This window comes from Octopus sinensis, linkage group LG11 (assembly GCF_006345805.1).
Source record: "Octopus sinensis linkage group LG11, ASM634580v1, whole genome shotgun sequence".
Lineage (NCBI taxonomy): Eukaryota > Metazoa > Mollusca > Cephalopoda > Octopoda > Octopodidae > Octopus > Octopus sinensis.
In genome coordinates, this window is record NC_043007.1 from 74,820,089 (window position 1) to 74,842,588 (window position 22,500).

Genomic DNA, 22,500 nt, shown 5'->3' on the forward strand with positions numbered 1-22,500 from the left:
ATTATTATTATTATCATTATTATTATTATTATTATTATCATTATTATTATTATTATTATTATTATTATTATTATTATTATTATTATTATTATTATTATTAATGGATTGAGAGGGAATGAGTGGGAATAAGTGAGACAAATTAATGAAGTGTGAGACATTGGTAGACAGTAACATTTTGTTGGTGGCAGGGTGACTAATATAAACATTTTTTGAGTCCATTTTCTTTTTACAATCACATTGGTTGGCTAAGTCTCTTCGACTCAGCATTTCACCACTTGTCACAGTCCTTTTAATCATCCACTTGAAATCTATTTTCATCATTTCTTCTCACACCTTCCTTGCCCCACTTCTTCCACAGGTTTTCAGTTCTTCTAAACATTTCATTACACAACTCACACTCTCCATACATATTACATTCATATCCTTGCACTCACTACTCTCTTGCATGCTACCACTGATCCATCAGATCCATCAGATTTCCAGTTTTCTTCTCAGCTAATCTCTGCTCTGCCATTCCTGTAGATAACATTACACATCCATTTGAACATTTTCACCTTATTTATTTGCAACTTTCACAAATTCTCTGTCCATGTTTTACTACCATACCTTTTCCTTCTTTGGACGCTAAACTCTGCTTGCGAAGACCTGTTGAGGCAAGTGAAATCAAGATCAAATTCGATGACTGGCATCCGTGCTAGCGGGGTGCAAAGAGCATCGTATGAGTGTGATTGTTGACAGAGCAGGTAACTGGCTTCCGTGCCAGTGGCACATAAAAGGTACCATTTGAGTGTGATCGTTACCAGCATCGCCTTACTGGCACTTGTGCCTCGTGCTAGTAGGGTGCTAAGAGCACCATCCGAGTGTGATCGTTGCCAGAACGGCTAACTGGTTTCCATGCTGGTGGCATCTAAAAGGCACCATTCAAGCATGATCGTTACTAGCGTCGCCTTACTGGAACTTGTGCCGATGGCATGTGTAAAAACATTTGAGCGAGGTCGTTGCCAGTATCGCCTGACTGCCCCCCCCCCTGCTGGTGGCATGTAAAAGCATCCACTACACTCTCAGAGTGGTTGGCATTTGGAAGGGCATCCAGCTGTAGAACCTCTGGCAGATCAAGATTGGAGCCTGGTTCAACCATCTGGTTCGCCAGCCCTCAGTCAAGCCATCCAACCCATGCTAGCATGGAAAGCAGGCGGACGTTAAACGATGATGATGATGATGATAGTGTTTCATGCACTAGTAATCATAGAATCTGACTTTCACTAAGGGCAAGAAAGCCTACCTGAGATAGTCATTCCAGAACCTTTACATCCCAGCCTGGCAGCTATGCTTATAGAACATCCACTTCTATTTCTAATCAGGTCAATGTGTAACAAAAGCTATCAACTACTTCTAGGGAGTTTTCTAGGCAGTTAAAAGAAGCTATTTCTTGATTACTTTTACACATAAAACTACTGTCAACTGCTGTGCACCTGCCACATACAAGGCCTGTTTAATTTGTAAGCTTACCTGTGATCCTACTGCACCCTTTGAACATCTGTAAAGTATATAGAGTACTCTATATAGAATTTCTACCAATTCCTTTCAGTTATGACAAGCACAACCTCTTTCTAAATAGCAATAGACAGATGGCAATTCTGACTTTCTCCTCTTCAAACTAAAACTTCAATCTTTGCAAGATTTGCTCTGAGGCCTCTTCATTCCACATTTGGAATTTCTTTTTCTTACCCTTTGACAGATTCACCTTTGAGAAATAAGTCATTCACATACAGAATTTTCCACAGGCTGCTAGTCTTAAACCCTCCTGTAATGGTTTAGAGAACTATGATAAACTGGAGAAAGCAGAAACCCAAGACTTGATGGATTCTTATATGCATGCTAAATCCTTCACCACATTGCTAATTTTCACCTTTTTGTAGAAGCAGAACTTCTCTGAATTTATAATTAACCAAAAATTCTTTCAGATTCCATATCTTCCTTCTCCAAATTGCCTTTTTTCTCTGAGTCCATCTTTCACTTTCTTTGGAGTCACTAAGCACTCATCTGTCTGATAAATTCACTAGGTGATTACAATTATCTGCCTATCCTATTTCCTAGCAGATGAGAATATAAACAGGTGTAAATAAAATCTATTTTTGTATGTTCAACTGACTAATAAACGATGAGATGGCTAGCCAGTTTCCAGAAGTTTGTATTAGCAATAGTTAGGTCATTTGCAATATAACTCCAGGTACCTTGATTGACCTCATTCTTCATACTATATCCATTGTTTCCATGTATATCAGAGAAACCATTAAGATTTGGTCCAGAAGTGCTTATTAAAACTGTTAGCTGCAAGTGATAATGAAGTCACCATCATTAATTGTCAGTGTAGTCAACATTATATATATATATTTGATACAATATGGACGGATTTTCGAAGTCCAATGATACCCTACACACCTATTTGATTATGAAGAATTACAAACATTCTTTCTCAGTGAAACTCAATATACCTACCATTATACCATTATAATGTACATTTTTGGATTTTTCATAATGTGATGTAAGTCTTTGGTATAGCAATTGCATGCGGCTGAAGAGAGCTTTAAACCATCTGTTATGTCGATTATACATTGATGTAAGAATAGGTTGTTTTATAAAGCTTGAAACACATGTACCGCGACATCCTTTGTGTTCTGTTTTTTATTTCATTTGATGTATATAAATATATATAGTTTGTAGGATAAGCCCCTGGATCCTAAGACCCTTCTGGTTCAGAGAACAAGGTGTCATCATTCCTCTTTTCTCTTTTGCATAACAACACCTCAAATACTGCTGCCCCCAGTGGTCTCCCCACACAAAATAAAACATTTCAAAAACTGAATCACCTCCAAAGGACATTCACTAAAGGAATTAAGGTATGACTGATCTTGGTTATTGGGACTGCCTTAAAGCATTGAAACTTTCTCTTCAGTGCCACCATGAGCAATACATCATTTGCACGATGTGGAGAAAATACCACCAGCATTGCCCAGACGACCTCAACATTAGTTTCAGAATTAATCTAAGGTTAGGACCATAGACCATATGTCCCCTACACAATTCAGGATCACAACACATAGATACACTGCAACACAATTTCTTTTCCTCAACAGGCCCTGCCCTTTTTAACATAGTCCCAAAACAGATCAAAGAGGAAAAGGATCCCATCACTTTTAAGTGGAATCTGGACAAATTTCTTCAAGGAATACCAGATAAGTCACCTATACCTGGATACAACTCACTCAACAAGAACTCCCTACTCGAATGGGCCATAATATCACAAAACTTGACTTAAAAAGGATTTAGCTTGCAGAATCATTAGCTCGCCAGACATAATGCTTAGCAGCATTTCTTCTGGCTTTACAATCTGATTCAAATTCTGCCAATGTTGATTTTACCTTTCATCCTCTCATCATCATCATCATCATCATCGTTTAACGTCCGTTTTCCGCGCTAGCACGGGTTGGACAGTTTCGACCGGGGTCTGGGGAGCTCGGGACTGCCCCAGGCTCCAGTCTAGTCTGGCAGTGTTTCTACAGCTGGATGCCCTTCCTAACGCCAACCACTCCGCGAGTGTAGTGGGTGTTTTTTACGTGCCACCTGCACAGGTGCCAGAGGGGTCTGGCATCGGCCACGTTCGGATGGTGCTTTTTTTATGTGGCGGGGGGTGCAGAAATATAGGGGAGCACCAGTGGGGAGGGGTGGTTCAGAGAAATGATGACAGGTTCTAGGCAAGTAGAACGTAGGATATCGAGAGAGGGGTAATGCATGGTGAAATAGCGTATTGAAGAGGGGGGTTCGAAGAGTAGACACCTATAATGGTGGTGGGAGAAGCGACATCCGGTATAGATGGAGCAAAATATAGAGATATCCGGTATTGGTGGTGGTGGTGGTGGTGGGTGTGGGCAGGGCGAGTGCACCGCGAAGATACAAAGTTTGATTTTAGACGAATGAAGATAGATAGAAAGATAGATAGAGAAATTGGATAGATAGAGAAATTTGATAAATAGTTAGACAGATAGAGAAACATAAATAAATGGTAGCCGAAGTGAAAAATTAAGCATTCAACTTATCTGCGCTCAGGACTACGGCTTGTAGATGAATGAGAGAGAGAGAGAGAGAGAACATATGTGTATTAGAGGGGACATACTTCAAGATGGCGCGAAGATACGAAGATTGATTTTAGACGAATGAAGATAGATAGATAGATAGATAGATAGATAGAGAAATTAGATAGATAGACAAATTTGATAAATAGTTAGACAGATAGAGAAACATAAGAGGGAGTATCCGGTGTAGATGGTGAGAACAGTGTTCACCGGTATTGGTGGTGGGGGTGGGAGGGCGGGCGCACCGCGCATTGGGAAAAGATGAGGTTTTTAGGCGGCAGAAAGAAGACAGGATTGAGATGAAATGCTTTGCGGTGGTGTGAATAAGTTTTTGTGAGTGAAAGTTTTTATGCTTCAGCTAGCATTTGAGACGAAAGACAACGATATGGGAATACAATAATAATAAGGCTTGCAAAAACAATGAAAAGAGGAAACAGGTCGGGAAACTTAGCTGGTCAGTAAAATAAGCACCAGTAAAGTACTGGGGTTGATGTAATTGACTTACCCACTTCCCTGAGCTTGTTGGCATCTGTATGCCAAAATTTGAATGACATCAACAAAAATAAAGTTCTTTGCTTTATGCTTGGGGTAAGCCACAGAAATGATATAAAGTATTTTGTCCAATTCTTTTATGATTCTGCTAAGTCATCACCCATTACAATAAAGATGGCAACCTAACAGAGTTGTTAACATGCTGGATGAAATGCTTAGCAGTGTTTCGCCTGTCACTACATTCTGAGTTCAAATTCCGCCAAGGTCGACTTTACCTTTCATCCTTTCAGGGTCAATAAATTAAGTACCAGTGAAACACTGAGGTTAATATAATCAACTAGTCCCCATCCCACAAATTTGAGGCCTTGTGCTGCCAGTTAAAAGGATTATTACTATTATTATTGAGGGTACATGGTCTAGTGAGAGCAGCAATTCAGACAACATCGATTTGATGGAGAGAGTGAGCTTTAATGTGCAGTGCATACATTTGATCACTATAAACAAATCATTTGTGTAGATCATTTGGCAAAAGCTGAATGCTCATACATCATCTCCAATGGGAAAGTCCATCATTATCATCATCATCGTTATTATTATTATCGTTGTTATTAAGGTGGCGAACTGGCAGAATTGTTAGCATGCTGGGTGAAATGCTAAGCGGTATTTCATTAGCCAAGGCGGTGAGCTGGCAGAATCGTTAACATGCCAGGCGAAGTGCTTAGTGGTATTTCGTCTGCTGCTATGTTCTGAGTTCAAATTCCGCCAAGGTTGACTTTGCCTTTCATCCTTTCGGGGTCAATTAAATAAGTACCAGTTGCGCACTGGAGTCGAGATAAACGACTTAATCTGTTTGTCTGTCCTCTCTGTGTTTAGCCCCTTACGGGCAGTAAAGAAATAGGTATATCATCTGCCATTACGTTCTGAGTTCAAATTCCACCAGGGTTGACTTTGCCCTTCATCTTTTCGGGGTCAATTAAATAAGTACCAGTTACGAACTTTAGTCGATGTAATCAACTTAATCCCTTCCCCCAAATTTGAGGCCTTGTGCCTCCAGTAGAAAGGATTATGATTGTTATTGTTATTATTATTATTATTATTATTATTATTATCTTTCACATTAAATACCAATTGTATTATCTTTGTTTAGCTCAATCATAATTTGTTTTTTTTTTTTCTAATTTCAGGCCACACAATCAGGACATAGAACTCTTTTATATGGTCATGCTGTTTTACTTCGACATCTTCACAGTAGCATGGTGAGTAATCTGCTCTTCATTGTTTTATTCTTATATTCTTTGGCTGGTGATGGTCATTGGTTTTCAGCCATGCTGGAGTACCATTTGCAAGGGTGCTCCAATCTCATTACTTGCTTCAGTTTAGTACTTATTTTGCAAAAAAGGAAAACAGAGGCACCGTATAAACATAATTTTTAGACTAATATAAACATATAGAAATGGGCACACACACACATATATATACAAGTGCATGCATATGTACCTGCATATATATACACACACACATACATACATATATATGTATGTATGTGTGTGTGTGTGTGAGAGTGTGTGTCTACAAATATATAAAATGTAAAATGCCAGAAAACATGAATTTTAAAATAAATTTGACCCTACTCTCAATATATGTTTTATTGGTATACTTAAATTTATGTTAAAACAATAGCCTTGTTTTAATTGTGTATGTGTGTGTGTTTGTGTGAATGTGTGTGTGTGCGTGTGTGTGTGTGTGTGTGTGCGCGTCCGTGTGTGTGTGTGCATGTGTGTGTGTGTGTGTGTGCGCGTCCGTGTGTGTATGTGTGTGTGTAAGCAGAATCCATAAATTTGATATATTGAGCCTATGTTATACAAATCAATAATGTAACCAGACAGGGTTATTTATCTCCATCACTTCAACTTGCTCACTACACAAGGTTATTTGTAAATTATCATCATCATCATCATCATCATCATCATCATCATCATCGTTTAGCATCCACTTTTCATGTTGGCATAATGATAATAGATTAAAAAATGATTTCGTAGACATTTTACTTAAGTATTAGTAACCAGCTAAATTAGTTAACTTTATAACAGCGTATAACTTTCAATCCTTGAAAACAATGTTTGCTGCACGACAAGTTCTATTTGTTTTACTCCAATTGATTACCAATATATTAATAACGAAGAATTAATTTCATTGACTTCCAATCTAATGTGGGTTGTAGTAGTACAATGAATGGTCTCTCTCTTCTAACTTGTTTATGTTCAACAGCTTAAAAACACAGAAACACTCTCGTAATCATCATCTTTAAACATCCGTTTTCCATGCTAGCATGGCTTGGATAGTTAGGAGCTGGCCAGGCCAGGAACCACATTAGGTTCCATAGTCTGTTGTGGCATAGCTTCTGCAGCCAACAAAATGTACTGGGTGCTTTCTTTGTGGCGACAGTACCAGTGATTTTTACATGGCACCATCACCAGTGCTTTTTATATGGGATCAGAAACAATGCTTTCTATGTGGCACCAGAACCAGTGTTTTATACATGGCACCAGCACCAGTGCTTTTTCTTCTTGTGGAACCAGCATCAGTACTTTGTGTGTGTGGAACCAGCACCAGTGCAGGTGTTTTCTTTTGTGGCACCAGCACCAGTGCTTTGTGTGTGTGTGTGGAACCAGTACCAGTGCTTTTCTTGTGGGGCCAGCACTGGTGCCTTCTACATGGTTCCATCACTAGCAATTTTTATGTGGTACCATCACCAGAGCTTTTTACATAGCACCACCACCAGTGCTTTTTATATGGCACAATCACCAATGTTCTTCCATGGCACCAGTACCAGTGCTTTTATCCTAAAAATCATTTTTGTATTTGGTTTGCATGATTCTTCATGTAGTGAGAAAGGACCTTCAGACTTTGGCCCTCAGAGATGACAAGGGACCAAAACATTTGGCAGTTTGCTGTGCTTGAGAAGACACATCAAACTAAGTAGAATTGTGACCATCCGTACATACAGGCTTGTCATCTACGTCCCTCTCTCAGCTGAGAAGTTCTAGTCTTGTGGGCTCATGTGTGCTGGTGTTATGTAAAAGTACCCAGGCCACACAAAAGCACTCATGCTAGTGAAACCTAAACGTGCGTGTGCCAGTACCATGTAAAAGCACCCATGCCTGTAAAGTACCACATGTAAAGTACCTGTGCCAGTGCCACATAAAAGCATCTAGTATACCCTGTAAAGTGGTTGGCATTAAGAAGGGCACCCAACTGTATGAACCATGCCAAAACAGGCCTTATGGAGCCCAGGCAGCTCTCTAGTTAGCCAGCTTCTGTCAAACCATCCAACCCATGCAAACATGGAGAACAGCGTTAAATGATGATGATGATGAATTCATATGTCAAAACAAATTTTGCTGTTTCTTGGGAGAGTCGTTATGCCAATAATAAATATGTGCACTGGTTTCATTTCTTTTTGAATTATAATAAAGATGTGAAATTGAACCAGTACACATGTTTGTTACTGGTATTATGACCACGCAAATATGACAAATTTTAGAAATCAATTTGAATTTTAAAGTTCTCTTCCTTGTCTCTCATGATAAGAGTTATCATTAAAACTATGGCTTTTCTCTCCATTACATGATTAATATCAATTGATTAAAAGATGTTTCTTTGGCTTCAATAATGTTAGCTCCTATTCTATTATTTCACATTATAGCACCATACAATTTAAAATCCAATTTCACCCATTTTTTCGAAACCATTACACATATAAGCACACACACACACACACACACACACACACAAACACATAAATACACACAAGCACATAAACACACACGGACACACATACACACACACACACACACACATACACACACACACATGCACACACACACAAATACACATGCTCTAACACACAAAAGCATATGCACACACATGCTCAAACATACACATACACGAAAAATAGCTTGAAATTCACTTCTTTTCTAAGCTCTAGTTCCATGTTGAGTTCCTCCAAAACCATACCAAAGAGTGGAACCATTCAAAGAATTGTCAAAATCCTCATAACTATTCTACAATGCCAATCTAAATCATGACGTCTTCACTGAAATCCTCACCTCAACTTTCAGATAGACAACACTCTGATTAAAACTAACTGAGAACCTCTCTGCAGTTGCACAGCCTGCTGGAAATAGCAGTCAAACATCCCTTAAATTATGCCATAACATCTTTAAAAAAGGATGTATTGAATAATATAGTCCAAAGTACACTATGTAAAGAAAAAAAAGGCAAGATGGGACTACTACAGTTGGAATATATCAAATTATGAATATAAAAAACATTCGAGCGAGGTCGTTGCCAGTGCCGCTGGACTGGCTCCTGTGCAGGTGGCACATAAAAAGCACCATTTGAGCGTAGCCATTGCCAGTACCGCCTGACTTGCCCTTGTGCCGGTGGCACGTAAAAGCACCCACTACACTCTCGGAGTGGTTGGCGTTAGGAAGGGCATCGAGCTGTAGAAACTCTCCTAGATCAAGATTGGAGCTTGGTGCAGCCATCTGGTTCGCCAGTCTTCAGTCAAATCGTCCAACCCATGCTAGCATGGAAAGCGGACGTTAAACGATGATGATGATGATGATGATGATGATGCATAATCAGGGTTGATGTGGAGGTAATCAACAACAACAACAGCATCAACCACACTGTACTCAACACAACCAAGCAGTGTTTGATCCTGTGTTACCATGGTGACTTTCATGGCTGTTGTTTAAACCTGTAACGTGATCCTATTACAAGATTGGTGTAATAGATAAGCAAACATTACCCAATACACACAAAAGTACACACACACATGCACACAAACTCATGTGCACACACACACGCACACATATATATAATCTTTTATTTGTTTCAGTCATTAGATGGTGGCCATGCTGGAGCACCACATCAAAAAATTTTAGCCAAATGAATTGACCCCAGTATCTATTCTTTAGGCCTCTTTTTGCCAAATGCCCAAGTTGCAGTGATGCAAAAACACCAACATCAATTGTTATGCAGTAGTGGGAGAAAACCACAGACACAAAAGTACACATACAAGCATACACACACACAGCAGGCTTCTTTCAGTTTGTCTACCAAATCCCTTCACAAGACTTAGGTCAGCCTGAGGCCATAGTAGAAGGCACTTACCCAAGGTGCTATGCAGTGGCACTGAACCCAGAACTACGTGGTTGAGAAAGAAATTTCTAACCACACAGCCATGCCAGAGCCTAGGTCAATTCTTTAAATTCAATTTCCATTGGGCTTACCTTTACCTTTCATCTTTTTAGGCATATTTACCAGTAATACACTGAGGTGAATAAAAACAAAATTGGTTTGTAGATTCTTAGAAAGAGACCATTTTTCATAAATTAATTAAAATGTCTTCCATGAAGGTTTGTGAAGACAAGAAGCATTTCCTGAAGACCACCCCTACTACTTTAGTTTATTATTACCATTACAAACCAGTGAGCTGGCAGAATCATTAGCACACTGGGCAAAATTCTTAATTGCATTTGCTCATCTTTATGTTCTGAGTTCAATTTCTGCTGAGGTTGACTTTGCCTTTTATCCTTTTGGGGGTCGATAAAATAAGTACCAGTTGAGCACTGGGGTTGATATAATTGACTAGCTCCCTCCCCGAAACTTGCTGGCCTTGGGCCAAAATTTGAAACCTTTATTATTATTATTACATTGAAATATTTCGCGATGAATCAATAAAGTAGCACCAATGAGGTCAGTTAAACTACTCGAAATAACAGTTAACTCTCCCTCCAAAACTAGAACATACTTGATATTGCAATTCTCAATACATTATGACTGAATATAGGACTGTATAATCATGGCAGGAAGAATTTGGTAATTAAGAAAAAGCATGATTAGAGAAACTACATCTGAGAAATGAGGAGTTGTAAAACATAGCAAGTTTGTTGACCAGAACCTAACAAGCAAACAAATGAAGTTGTTTCAAGGAGAATAAGGTATTAAAACCAATGTCAAATGTAAAAGAATCATTCCTACTAAATGAAAAACCAGGCAGACGCCAATAAAAGAACTGGGAACAAGTTGTTTATTTTAAAGAACATTGAATTCTGATCTGTGCCAGATTGTTTATCTAGATTTGTAGAAGCAGATTAGTCAAGTTCAACAAGATCTACAGATTCTAATTATACTCTTGAGAAATCGATATTTGCTTACAGTATACTGATATATTAGAGATTCTTGTCATAGATAATGACCCTTCAATTCATTGTAAGATGCCAAAACATTTGAATTCAGTTATAGCTTTGACTAGATATATATCACTATACTATAAATTTTCTCAACGCAGTGAAGGGAATGAATGAGCATGAAAACATATCTGCTAAAGAAAGCAAAACAAAACATATTTTTACCAATCAATGTTAGTTCTTATGCATAATCATATTAAATCCTTGAACAGTTTTAAATTTATGTAACTCCAGATCTTTATGTGAAACAGAATTAATCTATAAAAAGAATAATTGAAATAATTTATTACATTTATAAATAGATTTATTCTTGAGATTGCTTATTTTTAATATGTACTCAACTAAGTACAGGCATGGCTGTGTGGTAAGAAGTTTGCTTCTCAACCACATGATCCTGGGTTCAATCCTATTGTGTGGAAGCCTTGGGTCAACCAAAGTTTTGTGAGTGAATTTGGTAGATGGAAACTGAAAGAAGCCCATCTGTGTGTGTGTGTGTGTGAAGGATGACTCAGTGATTAGAGCATCAGATTTGCCATCACGAGGTAGTGAGTTTGATTCCTAGACTGGGTTGTGTGTTGTGTTCTTGAGCAAGATCCTTTAAATTATGTTGCTCCAGTTCACTCAGTTGTAGAAATGAATTGCAACGTCACTGATTCCAAGCCGCATTGGCATTTGCTTTGCCCTTGGATAAAATATGTGACACAGAGAGGGGAGACTTGTATGTATGGACAACTGCTGGTCTTCCATAAACAACCTTGCATAGACTTGTGCCTCGGAAGGGAACTTTCTAGGTGCAATCCCAGGGTCATTCATGGCCGAAGAGGGTCTTTACCCTTTGTGTGTGTGTGTGATTTGTGTCTGTGTTTATTCTCCACCACTGCTTGGCAATCAGTGTTGGTATGTTTACATCCCAGTAGCATAGCATCAGCAAAAGGAATCAACAGAATAAATATGAGGCTTCAATAAATATAAGTACTGGGGGTCAATTCATTCAACTAAGATTCTTTAAGGTGGTGTTCCAGCATGGCCACAATCAAATGACTAAAAACAGTAAAAGATAAAAGATAACAATTGTTTGTTCTGAAGTTCAAGAAATACATTTTGCAACTGGTTTTCAGATATGCCCTGGACTACATTAGTTATTGTAGTTTGCAAGAGTCATCTACAGAATAAAGTTTACTTGAATAAGCAGTACTTGGACTACGGCCTTGCTGGGGCACTGCCTTGAAGGTTTGATCAAACAAATCATCCCTAGTGCTTATTTTCAAGTCTGGCACTTATTCTATCAGACCCTTTAATCAAACCACTAAGTTACAGGTACATAAACAAAACCAAGATTGGTACTTATTCAAGTTTACTTGAATAAGCAGTACTTGGACTATGGCCTTGCTGGGGCACTGCCTTGAAAGTTTGGTCAAACAAATCATCCCTAATGTTTATTTTCAAGTCTGGCACTTATTCCATCAGACCCTTTAACCAAACCACTAAGTTACAGGTACATAAACAAAGCCAAGATTGGTACTTATTATCAAGGCAGCAAACTGGCAGAATTGTTTGTACTCTGGGCGACATGCTTTGTGACATTTCAGCTGTCTTCACATTTTGAGTTCAAATTTTGCTGAGGCTGACTTTGTCTTTTATCATTTCATGGTCAATAAAATAAATACCAGTTGAGCACTGGGGTTGATTTAATCACCTTAGCCACTTCCCTGAAACTTATGTCCTTGTACCAAAATTTGAAACCATTATTATTATCACTATCTTTACTGTTATTATTATTATTATTATTATTATTATATACTAAAAAATTTCCTATTTTTCTCCCCCAGTATCTGTCTTGTCTCTCAACTAGTTCATCAAATGACAAACTGGCATTCGACGTCGGCTTACAAGAAATGGCTGAAGGTAAAATATTCTTTATTTTTTTACTTCAAAGTTCATTGCTTTATTATCTATATCTTTCTTTCTTCTAAATTAAACCACCTTTTGTTCATTCATTCCTATTTTTCTTTCTGTATCTCACTTTTCCTTTTCTATTACATTTGATCAACTTTCAAATATTTTCCTATTTATCTTTTCTTTCCTACAGGAACCTTTCACTCTATGAAACTATCACACCCACTCTTCTGCTTTTGAATGACATTCCTCTTAAGAACTCTCTGATCATAAACCTAGTTTTGACAGTGGCCTCAACCTATTAATCTAGATTATAAATTTAATCTAGATTATAATTAATCTAGATAATAAATTTAATCTAGATTATAATTAATCTAGATTATAAATTTTAAAAACTAAAATAAAATTGTGGGCAATTTTGACTTTAATTTCCTTCAAGAAATAAATAAGGCAACAAGCATACAACTTCATGCATTGTCATTTATCATCTTCATAGATTTAGAGAGTTGTCATTTAATTAGAACCCTTTTTAACCCTTTTGATAACAACCAATCCAAAAACCACCCTTGGTTCTATGATACAAATTCCATATTTTTAAGTGTTCTGAATTAAAATTTCTCGTCCAAATTTCATGCTAATTTTCATTTCAAACCCTAGCTCAATAAGAATAAATTTATTTCAATAAATTCATTATTTTCAAAATTAATTTAAACAAAGGATGTATTTTTCAACACAAAAACAGGAATAATAATGGTTAGATGACAGTATTATTCCAAAAGCTAATGCTTCTTTAATTCTCAAATATCCTTGGAGCTAGTATACATTGCTGGTTTCTCATTTGTTCAAACGTAAATAATTCATAATTATTAGAACATACATATAACCAATAAATACTTCAACAACGAATATTTGCAGGACAAAATTAATTATACATAACTGAAGGGTCGATATAAAGTACATCAAGAAAGTCATGTTAGCTTTCACAAGTTAAGGGATTTACAGAAAATCCATCATGATAAATTTACTGGGAGTAATTATATCATGGTAAATATATTATTTCGTAATTTCATCACCTGGTAAATCTATTCCAAGGTAATTCCACTGTGAATAACTATATCATTAGGCAATTTCTCTTAAGTTGTTTTGTTTTATTTTTTGCTTTCTTAGAATAAATAGGTTGCATTAAAAAAAGTCGATCAAATTTTTTAAAAATAAATAAATAAATCTAGAGATAAATATATTTTGATTATTTCTCGTTTATTGTTTACTTGTTTCGGTCATTGAACTGTGGCCATGCTGGTGCCCTGCCTCAATGGGTTTAGTCAAACAAATCAACCCCCAGTACTTACCTTTTAAGTCTGGTGCTTCTATTAGCCTTTCTATTAGCCTTTAGGAATGTAAACAAACCAACACCAATTATCAAGCGATGGGGAGTCGGTGGGGGGGGGGACGAACACAGACACCAATATACACACATATATATTATCATTATTAACATTTACTATCCATTGTCTATGCTGGCATGGGTTGGACGGTTTGACCAGGCTGGCATGCTGGAAAGCTGCACCAAACTCCAGTCTGATTTGGCATAGTTTTCTATGGCTGGAAACCCTTCTTAATGTCAACCACTCCGAGAGTGTAATGGGTGCTTTTACATGCCACCGGCACAGGTGCTATTTGCATGATATTTTTACATTTCACTGGTAGGGGTGTCAATTTGCATGACACTGGTATCTGCCACAACTGCAATTTTGTTCGGCTTGATGGGTCTTCTTAAGCACAACATAATGCCAAAGGTCTCAGTCATTGCTTCTGAGAGGCCTAACCCTCGAAAGGAACTCAGCCACTTTTCCTCAGTGAGGCCCCAATGCTTGAAAGGAACTCAGCCACTTTGCCTCTGTGAGGCCCAACTCTCAAAAGGTGCCACCAGAACAGGTGCACTTGGTGGGGTACATTCTTCACAAGGGAGGGTCTTTGTATTTAGGAGCAACCATGCATCCCACTATCTGGTAAAAATGTAATCGATCTGGCTAGCACAGGCACCTGATTGGTAGATATCAGGTGGCTGGCTGGCCTCCTGAAGTTCATGTTGCAGATCAAAAGGTTATTTGCATCACAGAACCTCAGTAGCCTTGTTCTCTCTTTGCTTTGAGAGCCAAATCCATGGCCCCCATGCACACCGTGGAAGATACCAGGCTGCCATCCAACATGCCCATTGAATCTCCAGCCATTATATATATATATATATATATATATATATATATATATATATCGGAGTAAGCACATAAATGTGAAACAAGGTGAAAAAAAAGTACTCAAATACCAGAGGTAGAGTAATATGCTTTATTTAAAAGTAGCAGAAATATAACAAAAGCTGTTACTCAGAGTTTCATGTGTTCATGTAACAGCTTTTGTTATATTTCTGCTGCTTTTAAATAAAGTATACTCTTACTCTCTTTTACTCTTTTACTTGTTTCAGTCATTTGACTGCGGCCATGCTGGAGCACCGCCTTTAGTCGAGCAAATCGACCCCAGGACTTATTCTTTGTAAGCCCAGTACTTATTCTATCGGTCTCTTTTTGCCGAACTGCTAAGTGACGGGGACGTAAACACACCAGCATCGGTTGTCAAGCAATGCTAGGGGAACAAACACAGACACATAAACACACACACACACATACATATATATATATATATACATATATACGACAGGCTTCTTTCAGTTTCTGTCTACCAAATCCACTCACAAGGCATTGGTCGGCCCGGGACTATAGCAGAAGACACTTGCTCAAGATGCCACGCAGTGGGACTGAACCTATATATATATATATAAAATATTTTCCCATAGCCAGGTATCTTTTCCATGGAAGATTGGAAAAAGAAAAATATCAATTGTGTGATGGTGATGCTCATTTTGCAACCATCCAATGGTGTCAAGGCAAGGTTACATACACATACACACGCAAACACATTCACTCATCCACTTACACTTTGTAAAATAATTAATAAAAAACTGTATAAATAATGTATAAATATAATATCCAAATAATGTTTGGTGATATATTTAATCTCTTAATAAAAACCTGATAATAGATTTAGTGGCAATGAATTAGTGACAAAGGAATTACCTTGCAATGTATTTACCTGTTGATGACAATGCAAGTAATATATTTACTGTGATATAATATCCATTATGAATCAACCACAATGAGTTTATTGATTATCAGTTAAAAGGCAGTTTGATTCATCAAGCTGCTTTATGCTCTCGTAAGTAATTGAGAAGCATATTTTTCACTGGATAGGGTACTGAGCTATCTTAAGTACCTTTCCCTAACAAGCTAATAAATGAATCAGGCTTCACTTCCATAGCATAGCTGCTGTTTACAGTAGCACCTAGTTAGAACTCAGCTATCAAGAATTAAATATTTTGGTTCCCTAACACTACATAGCTCTGCTACTTGAGTAGGAATTACTGATCTCTGAGCTAATCGTCTTCGCATTCAATTAACTCAATCAATCCAGGTTCTTGTTAACATTAAAAGTTCTCTATAAGTGAAATAATTTATTAAGTCTTTTCAATTACCAAGGAAATTAACAGTTGTAAAGTGAGTCAAATTCTAAAGTGAGTCAAAACAGTTCTAAAGTGAGTAGTTTGAAATAAAGTTTAGTAGCCAAGATTTGATAATTAGGCATTGCCAGTGTAGATGGTAGTTTTAAAATTATGGTTGGACAATGAAAATAGTGGTGATAGCATGAATGTTACCCAATCTAGAAGTGCTAAATAAATATGGTTGGTCTGAATCACTTTTTGACTTACAACAAGAATCTTTATACCACAATATTGTCCCAGTATTAGAACGTGGAAGTATGATTAATGGATATGGGAACTATCATTTTTATGTATTATTATCTCAGAGAAGTAAAATTACTTTTCTGTAGTTGAAATCTACAATATCTTTAAAACAACATTTTGATAAAAAATGTACTAAAATTGGAATTTTTCAGAATTTTCCTGACAGTGTAGATTTTAATAATTGCTTTATTTAACAATAGCTACATACTACAAACAAATTAATAAGCAGCTTTCTTTATTATAATATATATAGAATAGAAATAATTTACTGTAGTTGATATTCCATTAGAACATGCTAAAGATATTTAATAATTTGCAGAATATTATATTGCTTCAGATTTTATAATTTTTGGAATACTATATAACACCCACCTAGAGTTCTATAACTTATGTTTTTAAAAATATAGAAGTAAGAATAGATGTTTTTTTATTCTCCTTTTTAAAAGTATATTTCTAATATGACTTTTTTTTAATAAATAAAAGAACATTATTTACTGTGAATATTTTGTTCTTGTTTCAATATTGCATAGACTATGTTTCTTGAGCTGAAATATGTTAATCATTTTAACTGTTTTCTAACGATAGCCTTTATATTTTTTTAAGCGACATTGATTCTTTTCATTTTCTATTTTTTTCTCATAGCTATGAAATGTAAACGAACATTGTCTATTTTTTGTTAATAATCATCCATTTATTTTTCATAGCCAATATGAACCACTTATGCAGGCCTATGAAAAATCTAATTAGAAATACTTATGTGGTAAGGAAAAGACAACATTAGCTCAGTGACTGATAGTTTTTATTTTGGCAAGTACGAAAGAGAGTCAAATTTGAACATGTTCCAATCTTAGTAAAGAACTTCAATGAAGTACAGGCCTCACTTTACATACATAAGAGAATCACCTGCAAATGTGTAATAGTCTACTGAAGTAGCCATGAAAAACTAGCATTACACAAAGACTGTTTTATTAAGGGCTATTGTGTTAGATCCATTAGAAGCATAACATGTGAAAAAGGTTTTTCATTGGATTTATCTTCAGAATCCAGTTATCATTCTGTTATTTTAATCTAGTTTAATTTAAGATAGTTCTACATTTAGTGAAAATAACTATACTTGTCATATGTGGTGGGGGTGCACACACAAAATATCAGGTGCCATGAATACCAAACAGTTTTGGTATACAAAAGAATATTCAATGTTAAGGTATGTTATAATAGTTAAAGAATATTTAGTTTTGTTTCACAATAGTAATATTAGGGTTCCCATCACTCATGTTTTACATATCTGGAGGTAGCGACTTCATAACCATAAGTTTAATCTTACTGCTGACTGATATTGTATTTCTGACCATGCTCTTCAACAACAAGGTAAGATCTGGAATCCAAAAGAAATGGTGCATATCTGCAGTGCCAATAGTTAATCCATAAAAGTTTGTAGGAAAAAAAGTAAATAAATTACAGTGAATTTGATTTGACATGAAGAGTGGAAAATCCACCATTTTGGACACTTGTCCTTTGGAAAGAAAGAATGTAGAATTAAATACTATGGTCAGTAAAGGATACATAGTTATGGCCTCTGTATACTTTCTCTCACTGTAATTTATTTCCCATAAACTTTTATTTATACAATAAATTTCGCTGCAGATTTGTATCAAGATGAGGGAAGGGCAATGACCTAAGCATACTGCAGTCTAACGTTTTACTAATCTTCTCTAAAAAATTCTTCCCAAGTCTATCTTGGTCTACATTTACAGTGTGTACTCTACACTGTCAACTCTCAGCATTTTGTTTCACATCCATTAACATGTCCATTATGTTCAAACCAGTGCAGACCAATACCTCCAGCTTTCATCTGATATTTAAACTCATTTATGCTCAGGATTTCTTATCAATTAGCTCTGCATAAATCAATAGTCCACTTAACACATTCCTCTCTAGTCACTGCAGATCTTCTTGTCTTCTGCATTCATTATTCATGTTCTACAAGCATTCATCATTGCATGTAATACATTATGTATTTTACCTTTTGTATATGGAGAGAAAACTATATTTTCAACACAAGTTTTCTCACATAAACCAGTATTTCTCCCTTAGGCTCATCTCTAGTACATATATTTTCTAGATAGTAGAAGTTATATTGTAACTAGTTGCACTGAGTCAACCATGCAGCCCATGATCTTCTTTTTGTGACTGCTCTTACCAACAAACACTTCAAAGCAGTAACAATGCATACAAAATAGCTGTTTTCCATTGGTCAGCTGGAGATTTCATTATTTGTGAGGTGAAGTCCAGTGTTAAAATATAACTCTGTATCACATAAAATGTCTAATGCATTCTTTATACCAAAACCTTAACGCAATTGAATACAAAACTACAAAGAAAGATTTAAATATAAAACTTATCTAAACTACCTAATTTATAATTGTTGTTCTAACTCAAATAAAATTAGTTTGGGATCCACTAAAAATTCTTTATATTCTTAGAATCCTATTTAACTTTGGTTGCTTCCACTACCTTAATTATTTAATGACCTATATATAATCAAAACATACATATATATATATATATAAATACACATATATGTGTGTGTGTATATATATCCACATATATATATGAGTATGTATACATATATGTGTGTGTCTATAAAATCTGCTTAAAAATCAATTTTACTTCTTTTAACACCTCTATCATTCTATAAATATTTTAGTGGTTCAGTTCTACTTTGGAAATATTATAAATGTATTCTTTAATTCTTTTTTATTTGTAGATAAAAGTCGCCAGTCTGGTACAGTAAGCTGTTCTCGGTTTTGCATGTTTAGTCTGTCGGCTTCATTGCATTTTAAAACCCTTCTTTTCTATCTTCTGCTGTTTGCTTTCAGTCTCCTTGTAAACATTCCAATCTTCCTTTCTGTCTCAAACTATCATTTTATTATTATTATTATTATTTTTTAAATTTCAGTTTATTCTAATTGGGGTGTAAACAAGGAAAGTTAAGGAGGGCTGTTTGGCATTAAATATTCTAATTTTTATTTCAAATTTTGAATTTCTGTCATTTTCTAGGTGATGTTTGTGCAGCTGCTGATTTCTTCTAAATATTATATACCATTTTCTCTGCCCTCCAATTTTCCCATATTTAAACATTTCATATTTTTACATATATATATATATATTGGCTACACTCCTAAAACAACTTCATTTTTATTGCTTTTTGCCATCTATTGTGTTTGTATTGTGTCTTTCTCTGTATGAACTTGCATTCCTTCTTACCATTTCTCTGATCTGATTATTACATATTTTCTGCAAACATTGTCCATCTGTATATTCAGTTGCAACTATTCTTAATTTTCTTTTAAATTTTCATTTTTTTAAGGTCTCTTCATTTTTTTTTTCATTTTTTTTTTTGCCTTTCTACATAAAATATATTTATTATATACCATTCCATGATGCATGAAGAAAAGAAAACATTTCTTGTCTTTTCACCATTTTCTCTTTTTCTTCTTTCACTTTTTCTTCTTCCCCTACTTTCTCCTACTCTTTCTCTCTCCCTCTCTTTCTCTTGCTTACTATATATTTCTTTGTAATTTGTTCTATTGAAAGTTTTCTTATATTTAAAAACTATTATTTGAAGAAAAAAACACATCATTGAGTGTATAATATAGTACAATTCAACAAATTACCATTTCTGTTCTTGGTACACACATACGGACACACACACACACACACACACACACACACGCACGCACACACACACACACACACACACACACAGTATTGTAAACAAAATAATGATTAGCATATATATGTGTGCTTTTAAGCTAAATATGACCTAAGTTTATTTGTATATGTGTGTATATTTATATATGTGTGTACATTTACAGACATATATATATATTATACATATATGTATATATACACATGTGTGCGTGTCTGTGTGTGCATGCACATGCAAATATATATGTACACACATGCATACAATATTCATATATATACATATATTGTTATTATCAAATATACAAAATAAATTATTTCCAGTTCATTAAAAATAACTAATTTAAAGCATGGAATTTAGTGTATAATCCCGTACATGTTACTATTTTGGCATGTTAGGGAGACACAATTTTCATGATGAGCATTGAGAAATTCAAGATGCTTGTTTCAAGCGTAAGGTTTCCATTAAAATGTAATGTAATATAATAGGTATGTATATATATATGTGTGTGTGTGTATAAATTTAAATAATGAGGGTGATAAATTGAATATTAATTTAATTAACATCAATTTTAAACCAGTAACCTAGCATATATAAAAAATATATATATATATTGGGATTTAACGTGCCAGAATTGAGACATTTGAAAATAACCCCAATATAATCTGTAGAACTGTACACACGTCTAATTTTATGAGGACAATCAGTATATAGTTCTGCAAATTATATTGAATTAGAACGTAAAATCGTTAATGACAAAATCGGTCTACGATTAATTCTTTATTTTGTATATTTTCATGTGTCTTACCCGCTTATGTTCTGGTACTTGCTGAATTTCTCTGGAGAACATTGTTTTCTTTGTGGTTAGATTGTAAGTGATCTTCTTCTAGCCTATTGGATGTCCACTTAGTGGTCATCCCTTCTTATATGCACATATACACACACACACTCACATATTTATGTATGTATATATATATATATATATATATATTATATATATATATATATATATTTGTAAAAAATGAAGTTCGAAAATGCTGCTGTATTATACAATTTTTAATTTAGTTCCTGAAACTATATTTTTTACAAATATATACCTACTCGTATACGAGCTAATCCTATTATAAATATATATATATATATTATATATATATATATATATATATTATAAATATATATATATATATACACATATATATCTTTGTAGGTAAATATTTTCATGGAGTATCATATTTGTTTTTGTTTTAAAAGGACAATATTGATAGTTACTTTGAAGTTTCAGTTGGTACTCTTCATTAGACTGGTGAGGCTACTAAGTTGAAACAAATGGTCAGCTTTTTCTCTACGTGTCTGATGTACACACTCTTACACAACACACACAGACACACTACAAATGCACATATATATATGGAGAGCTTCTAACACTGCAATGATAGTAATAATGATTTATTAATTTCTCATATATTGTGTTGACTCTGAATCAGGTTTTGTTACTACTGAAAACTGTATCTAAAAACAGTAGCAATCTCACCCTTACTGATAGTGAAAAGAAAGAGTTGTAAGAGCACTTGTGTGAGAGAGGTTGTTGAAGTAGAAGACTGAATGGAAGAAAGATGAGAATTAGCCACATTAGAGCCAATAGCTAATAATACTGACAACTAAGTAATTAAAAAGACTATTAAGAGAAACCAGCCTGATCATCAAGGATGGTTACTGCAATAATAAGAATATCTTGTGATGTAAGAATGCAACTTTTTCGCTTGTTTAGTTATTGTCAGAGAGTAGAAAAAGGGGTCATATCTAGAGACTGGCATATGTATATCATCATCAGTTGTCATAATGGTACAGGAGACACTCTGGAAGAATTCACTACTTAGGTATCAAATTGATGTATCAAATTATGGTAATAAAAGAAAAGTTGTAACTAATTAGGAAGAAAATTAAGAGAGATGAGATAAAATTTGGATTTGTTCCAGAAGACAGTAATATTGATGCTCTCTTTCTTGTGAGCACAGAGCAACCCACTTCCACTCATATTCGTTAAACCAGAAGTCTTTGACAAGATATTATACTTTGTAATTGATGTTGAGAGAACCAGGTTTAGATGAATAATTTGTGAGAGCCATGCATACTATGTACATGGATGTTGTCAGCAAG

The 22,500-nt window shown here is 35.3% G+C and overlaps 1 protein-coding gene across 2 annotated transcripts in view; it reads left to right on the plus strand.

Annotated features, from left to right (window-relative positions):
* The window catches only part of LOC115217695 (ryanodine receptor), a 323,697-nt gene that overhangs the window by 94,258 nt on the left and 206,939 nt on the right, over window positions 1-22,500 (plus strand). For both annotated transcript variants that reach the window (XM_036507726.1, XM_036507727.1), the window contains exons 4-6: window positions 5,810-5,881; window positions 12,715-12,790; window positions 19,402-19,419. In XM_036507726.1, coding sequence (XP_036363619.1) covers window positions 5,810-5,881; window positions 12,715-12,790; window positions 19,402-19,419 — 166 coding nt within the window. The remainder of the gene's footprint in view (window positions 1-5,809; window positions 5,882-12,714; window positions 12,791-19,401; window positions 19,420-22,500) is intronic.